The sequence below is a fragment of the Cebus imitator genome, unplaced genomic scaffold, assembly GCF_001604975.1.
Source record: "Cebus imitator isolate Cc_AM_T3 unplaced genomic scaffold, Cebus_imitator-1.0 Scaffold9, whole genome shotgun sequence".
Taxonomy (NCBI): Eukaryota; Metazoa; Chordata; class Mammalia; order Primates; family Cebidae; genus Cebus; species Cebus imitator.
The window spans coordinates 6,464,773-6,472,906 of NW_016107324.1; the positions used below are offsets into that span (position 1 = coordinate 6,464,773).

General features: G+C 35.7%; 1 protein-coding gene across 27 annotated transcripts in view; it reads left to right on the forward strand.

Annotated features, from left to right (window-relative positions):
• Nucleotides 1-8,134, forward strand: part of ATP8B4 (ATPase phospholipid transporting 8B4 (putative)) — a 419,806-nt gene that overhangs the window by 126,409 nt on the left and 285,263 nt on the right. For all 27 annotated transcript variants that reach the window (XR_005203096.1, XR_005203097.1, XR_005203071.1 and 24 more), the window contains one exon: nucleotides 6,922-7,130. Coding sequence is in view for 14 of the 27 variants with exons in the window: in XM_017543577.2 (XP_017399066.1) it covers nucleotides 6,922-7,130 (209 nt within the window). In the remaining 13 variants the exon portion in view is untranslated. The remainder of the gene's footprint in view (nucleotides 1-6,921; nucleotides 7,131-8,134) is intronic.

An 8,134-nucleotide genomic window follows, 5' to 3' on the forward strand; every position in this document is an offset into this window, starting at 1 on the left:
AAAAAAAAAAAAAAAAGAAGAAAAAAATAATAGTTCTATCTCATAGGATTGTATGAGGAATGAATATATACCTACAAAGCTCTAAGAATTCCTGACACATTATAAAAGATTAATGAATACTAGCTTTTCCTGTTATTATTAGTAACTATAAGTGAGTATGTAAAGGAGTTAAAATATAGTAGGTGGTGCTTGTCTATTGTAAGATAAGAAGTATGATTTATAACTTCTACTACAATTTGATCTGTTAGGACTAGATTTGGTTCCATAAGTTAGAGCTAAGATGGTCTCTCTTTTTGCCTCTCTGTCTCTCTACACATACAAACAGAACACATGCACCTGCGCGCGCCCACACACACACACACACACACACACACCCCTCTCTATTTATATACATGTATATGAATATGAATATGAATATGTGTGTGTGTGTGTGTGTGTGTGTGTGTGTATTTGATAAGGCTTAGAAATTGGCCCTAGAGTCTGTACCTGGGACATTCTTGATCCTAATCTAACAAGACTGAGCCAGACTGTCCCAAAAACATTGGAGCCAAGATGGGACTTGGTTGTTTGACAGTTCTCATCATCAGTACTTTAGCAATACACAAAATCATCAGCTCTAAATCACCCGCTAATTTTTATGAGCCTCTTTTTATCTCTCTTTAAAAACCTAGCCATGATGAAGTGAGGCAAGTTTAATCACAAAATCCATCCTTGTTTTGGATAGTGGTCAGGAAACTGAAATGCCAAATTGTGGGAAATTGACTTGCTTTAGTGGCATGTGGCCACAATACCACAAATTGCTTTGGGCCCTCTGGAGCTGTGGTCAGTGAGGGATCTATTTAAACTATCTCCTACTGGCTCATCTTTGATTCTGAGAACCTGTCATGCTTGTATCCAATTATAAAGTCTGTAGTAAATCCTACTCTTTGCCAGAAGAGCTACAGTAAGCTTTTACAGCATTCCTTTATGTCCTAAATGAGTAATAAATGTGCATAGTGGCTTACCATCTGCACATGTGCAGTTTCATATGTCCTCACGAAGGAAGTATATTCTGTATACATTCTTTCTTTGAAGTACATTCGCATTTTCATTTAATGATTTGAAAGATTGATTTTTTTTAGAGATCAAAGGTAGATTCTCAGGTTAGCATTCCTTATACATCTAATGTGCTATGGTAGACAGAAAACCTATTTGTAATAGTCCAAACCCTGTTTCTTGTGTTGGTACTGCTACTAATAGCTGTGTGACCTTGGAGAAAGTACTTGGCTTCTCTGTGCCTTAGTTTGCTTGTCACATATGTGCTTCTCCAGAAAATAAGGGGATTAAAAGAATTAATTTCTGAGTTACTTTATCAAATAATACTACCTTACCTTTCAATAACATATATATGTATATATATATATATATACATATATATATTTGATATTAGCATAACACTTTATCACTTAAAAACTGCTTTCTTGTGAATTCTTTTTTATAATTTTCAAAATGACTGATACTGTATAATATACCATAAAATATGATGCCCTAAAAAACCATATGAATGCTTTTCTCTATTTTTAGCCTTTTATGCTTCTGTGTACTTTATTTCATTTATGTTGCCCAATAATCTTGTGAAGTAGGATTTCCTGAATTGCTTTCAAAATGATGAGAGGATTTGCTCAGGATTATGAGCTAATGAGGGGCAGAAGCATGATCCAAAACTAAGTCTTCTCAGAGTTGGGACTGTGTTTTCATCTATCTCTAAGCTACATGTGATTTATTACTCAGTGAAGAAGTCAAAAGAAAAAAAAATAGTCTAGAGCATGGTATTGATGAAGATAAATGAGAGCTTTTCTCTCACCAAATAAGTACAGTGATTCTGGTCTTAACTTGAGGGAAAAAGCATTTCAAGGAATTTCGGGTTATTCAGTCCAAAAGATTGAGACATAGAAACAGAGAACTCCCAGGCGTTTCTGTATGGAATGGTAAAGACCTTCTGCCAAAGCTTCCATTAGTCTTTTGAATAGGTACAAAGAGTAAATTAGTGCCATATGTCACTTGAGGATAGAAATGCAGTATTTGCTTTGAATTATTAACAATTCCAGGTGAGCAAGGGACATTTATTCTGGTAGGATTTTTCTATATGTCAATTTGTTTATCCATTGTGTTAAGGTATGCCCAGCTACAGTTTTTGTTTTGTTTTTTAAAATACACCATTTTAAGAAATGCAGCCATATTTTCCCAAGGAATTAGCTTTTGAGTGTTGTTTCCAAAGTGATAGGAGCTCATTCCTATGTTGTTTGTTTTGCCCGAGACTGGGTGAAATTATAAGCTCTTTTCTGTGAGTATTCAGGCAGAAAACACTAAGCGGCCTGATTGTGCTAACTCTGAATATTTTTCTCCTTTTCTGTGCTATTGTAATAGAGCTGAATGTCCCACTGTGACTCTTCTGAATCCTCTTTTCCCAAACAAAAATGATGCCCATTTTCTCTTCAGACTTCAGTTTTAGGAATTTGAATAAATTTTGAATACAGGTATTGATCGACTTACGACCTATGCAACTTACGACCATTCGGCTTTATGACCACAATTGCTAGCCACGACTGCTCCGTGTCTGGCAGTGCAAACGTTGCCCAGCTGGGCGTACGACAGTGCGGACCAGCTTCCGGCAGCACTACCATCTCCGCGTGCACCATTTCAACTGTACATGTAGCCTACTCAACTTATGACCAAACCGTGCTATGACCGGTCTGCCGGTCCCAATTGTGGTCGTAAATCGAGCACTAGCTGTAGTTCCATTGGCTTGTACTATAACACGGAACAATCGTGATCTGTCATTCACTTTGCTTTAAGATTACAAGGAGCTACTAGACTTTCAGATAAATAAAAAACTTCATGATTTGTATTATGACCCTCATAATGCCATTCTTAAGCCCTGGTCTGCACTGGCTTTACCAAATCCCTGAATTCTAGTCTTGGCTCTGTTGCTAATTACTGATGTGACCTTGGGTTAGTCACTTTACCTCTCTAAGTCTTAATGTCCTTATTGGTGAAATTAGAGTCTAAAGAGTTGAAATTCACACATTGAACACTGATTGGCTGCCCCTGACAGGCAAGACACTACTCCAGCCTATTATAAGTGCTAATGCTTTTTGAGTGAAGGGGATAAAGAAAATAAAGCCGAATCAGACCAGCTAGCAAGGAATTTACATGGAGGGCGGGGATCGGGCATGGGGAGGATGTGGAAGGGTAAGCCATACATGAAAATATGTAAATAAATAAAGAGTGTGAGTTATATATCTTAATATCGTATGATACTCTACATAGTCACAGTGTAACTTTAGGGAGAAAAAATGTGCTACCATTCAAATAGTTAAAAAATGAATTGGCACCATACCACTTTTGGGGAGGGAAACATAGGTATGTCATGTACTTTTAGAAACTGAAACAGAATTTAATAATCAGAAAGGATTTGAGTGTCATCTAGCCCAACTTTCTCAGGTTAGAGATGAGAAAAAAACCAAGGCTTAATTTCCACTAAGATCAGAAATAAGTTATGGTCCCTGCTATTAACATAAGTATTTTTTACTGTTCTGATATCCTTGTTAAAGTACAAAGACACGAAACTGAAATATCCATGAATAAAATAAGACATGAAACTGAAATAAACCTATTAGAAAGGAAGAACACAGACAATAATATGACAGTAAATCTAGACAGTCCATAAGAATAATCTGTAAAACTTTCAGTAGGGTAGTTTAGTTGTGTCTGATTATGAAAGTAACATTAAAAAATTAAAAGCTTTCTTTTAGGACAACAATTTTACAACTTATCCTATCAATAGAAAGTTTTATACTCTGTCCTTGTATCCATAGGTTTTGCATCTATGGATTCTACCAACCATAGATGGAAAATACTTGAAAAAAATAAAGGAGAGTTGTGTCTGTACTGAATATGTACAGAGTTTTTTTCTTGTCATTATTCCCAAACAATATGGTATAACTATTTACATAGCATTTACATTGTATTAGGGATCATAAGTAATCTAGAGATGACTTAAAGTATGCAAGAGGATATGGATAGGTTATATGCAAATACGGTGTTATTTTATTTAAGGGACTTGAGCATCCTCAGATTGAAAGTCCTATAACGAATCCCCCACGGATTCGAGGGATGACTGTGATGTTCAAGAACAAATCTGCGGGGCTATAGTATGATCCTATGTGAAAAAGAAAGCAAAACTAAACTAAAGTAAACTAAAATTCTTTACTAATTGAGGTACTTTAAAAAACGGAATTCTTAAAAAGATTTAACCTTCTCCTTGAAGTTGTATTGAAATTTATTAAGTATCAGTTCTTTTCAAATAATTAAGAGTTTAACATAGGCCTAATCAAAATTGCCAATAAATTTTATATCAAAATTAGTACGTTGATTCAAATGTTTACTTAGATGAATACATTGAATCTATCAGGAAAAATAAATTAGTAGTTAAGAATTTTTTAAAAGGAAGAGAATAAAGGTGCTTTTGTTTCTTCTAGGTATTGCCAGTTATTATAAAGCTACAATAATGAAAACAAGATGTATTAAGTGTCATAGCAATGAATAAAATTGAAATCCATAAATCAGATGCTAGTGAATATAATAATTTATTTGTGACACAGAAAGCATCATAGTTTAATGGGGAAAGGATTCATTGTTCAACAAATAGTGATGAAAAATCTTATTTGGAAAACATGAAATTTTCTCCTCATATACATCATGTACATCAAACTTTTAATTTCAATCATAAATTTCAATTGGGATAAGGAATTAAATATGGAAAAAAATCAATAAAAACAAAAAGAAAAATATAGATGTCTATATAATCTTGGCATAGAGAAGGCATATCTAAACAAAACTACAAAAACACAGAGTAAAATTTGGTAAATTTGATCCTCTAGAAAGAGAAAACTTCATATCAAAAAACTGGAAACAAAATGAAAAGACAATCAGCCACCTGTGGCAGTGCATGCAGTCCCAGCTACTCTAGAAGCAGAGGTGGGAGGTTTGCTTGAGCTCAGGAGTTTGAGGCCAACCTGGGCAACATAGCAAGACACCATCTCTTAAAAAAAAAAAAAGACAAATGTCCAGGTGTGGTGGCTCACACCTGTAATCCCAGCACTATAGGAGGCCAAGGCTCATGGATCACCTGAGGTCAGGAGTTCAAGACCAGCCTGACCAACATGGTGAAACCACATCTCTACTAAAAATATAAAAATTAGAATGGTGTGGTAGTGGATGCCTGTAATCCCAGCTACTCAGGAGGCTGAGGCAAGAGAATCACTTGAACCTGGGAGGTGGAGGTTGCAGTTAGCTGAGATCATGCCATTGCATTCCAGCTTGGGTAACAAGAGCAAAACTCCACCTCAAAAAAAAAAAAAAAGAAAAATGACAAATGATAAATTGGATAAAATGTTTGCATTGTTTTTTTGGCAGAATTAATAGATTTAATATGTATAGAATTCTTACAAATCAATAATAAATGCACTGATAGCAAAACAGGAAAAATAGACAGATACAACTAGATAATTCCAAGAAGAAATGCCACTGGCCAATAAAATTTGAAAAAATTGTTAAACTCATTGATTAAAAAATGCAGTAATCAGTAGTGACATACCTTTTGAACTTGCTATTGGTAGAAGATAATTCTTAATAATTTGATGATTGAAACTTATGTTCTTATGATGTTTTTAGAAATCTCTTTGGCATTATGTATGACATTGACATTGAGAGAGTTCATACAGTTTGCCACAGAAATTCTGCTTCTGGAGCTGGAAAGTCATAAATGATTACTAGAATGTGACACAATATTCTTTTCATGGTGATTGGGTGCAATGGTATGACAACACACTCCTGTTTTTACCCAGTATCTGTTATGGTTTGGGTTCATGGTTCATGGAAATATTATTTTCTGTCTTTTGTTTGATGTGAAGCCATATCAAACAGTGTATTGGAGAGAAAGTTCTCAACAACACATTTCTTTAGATCATACATCTAACAGATATCTTTAAGAATAATTAGTTTCCCCTACCACAGGATTCCCCAGTTCCCAGGCCACAGACTGGTACAGCAGGAGATGAGTGGTGGGCTAGCAAGCAGAACTTCATCTGTATTTACAGCTTCTCCCCATAGTATGCGTTACTGCCTGAGCTCCGCCTCCTGTCAGATCTGTGGCGGCAGCATTAGATTCTAACAGGAGTGTAAACTCTATTGTGAACTGCGCAGGCAAAGGATCTAGGTTGCGCATTCCTTATGAGAATCTAATTCCTGATGATCTGTCACTTTCTCCCATCAACCCCAGACGTAACCGTCTAGTTGTAGGAAAGCAAGCTCAGGGCTCCCACTAATTCTGTATTATGGTGAGTTGTATAATTAGTTCATCATATATTGCAATGTAATAATAGAAATAAAGTACACAATAAATGTAATGTGCTTGAATCATCCTGAAATCATCCCCCTTCCCCCTGATCTGTGAAAAAAGTGTCTTCCACAAAATTGGTCCCCAGTGCCAAAAAGATTGGGACTACTGCCATATCATATAGGAGGAGACACAAACTTATATGCTACACAGTAAATCTCCCCTGCGCCTGCTTAATGTAGCAAACCATGAAACATTCCCTAACCTTTATCCTAAGCTGGCTTATTTTTTTATGATGCTGCAGGAAATGACTTGGAAAGGTTTATGAACAGAACTTTTGGTTTGCCAGAATCTGTTAAGAAGATTCTGAAGATCACTGGGACCTAGGGACAGATCTTCCTCTAAATACACATTTAGAGGAAAATCCACATTTTCTTCTAAGCCCTGAAAACTTTGGTAGACTTCTTATTTTGGCAAAACAGTGTATGTTCTGAAATTAATGCAGCATTTCTTTTTTTTTTCCCCATTTTAATGGATGACAGTGTGGAAGTAATTCGTCTGGGACATAGCTATTTTATAAACTGGGACCGGAAGATGTATTACTCTCGAAAAGCAACACCTGCAGAGGCTCGAACGACCACGCTCAATGAGGAACTGGGACAGATTGAGTACATTTTCTCTGACAAAACGGGTACCCTCACTCAAAACATCATGACCTTTAAAAGATGTTCCATTAATGGGAAAATCTATGGTAAGAAAAACTACCTTTTTCTTAACGATATTGTTAAGAATTTCTTGAATAACTGACACCATTAAAAAAATTTAAAAATCCAAAATAATTGCTGGCTCTTGTATTAATATGGGCACCATCAGCACCTACCATATGTATGCTTGGCAGACAATAAATTCTCACTAAATATATGTGGGATAAATGTTGAGTAACTTAGAGAAAACTTTGGATTTATTGCTATTCATGGATAGAGAAGAGGGTTAGATAGGATATTCCCTGAAGTTCCTTTCAGTGCTCCAACTGTGTGATTCTTTGTTAAAATTATTATTATACTTTAAGTTCTGGGATACATATGCAGAATGTGCAGGTTTGCTACATAGGTAAACATGTGCCATGGTGGTTTGCTGTACATCCATCAACCCATCATCTACATTAGGTATTTCTCTTAATGCCATCCCTTCTCTGGCCCCTAACCACCAGTAGGTCCTGCTGTGTGATATTCCCCTCTCTGTGTCCGTTTTTTCTCATTGTTCAATACCCATTTAAGAGTGAGAAGAACATGCAGTGTTTGGTTTTCTGTTCTTGTGTCAGTTTGCTGAGAATGATGGTTTCTAGCTTCATCTATGTCCCTGCAAAGCACATGAACTCATCAGTAATTTATAATTTTTTGGATATATACCCAGTAATGGAATTGCTGGGTCAAATGGTATTTCTGGTTCTAGATCCTTGAGGAATTGCCACATTGTCTTCCACAATGATTGAACTAATTTACACTCCCACCAAGTGTAAAAACATTCCTATTTCTCCACATCATCTCCAGCATCTGTTGTTTCCTGACTTCTTAATGATTGCTTCTAACTGGCATGAGATGGTATCTCATTGTAATTTTGATTTGCATTTCTCTAATGACAATGATGAGCTTTTTTTCCATACATTTGTTGGCCACATAAATGTCTTCTTTTGAGATATGTCTTTTCATATCTTTTGTCCACCTTTTTGATGAGGTTTTTTTTTTTTTTTTTTTT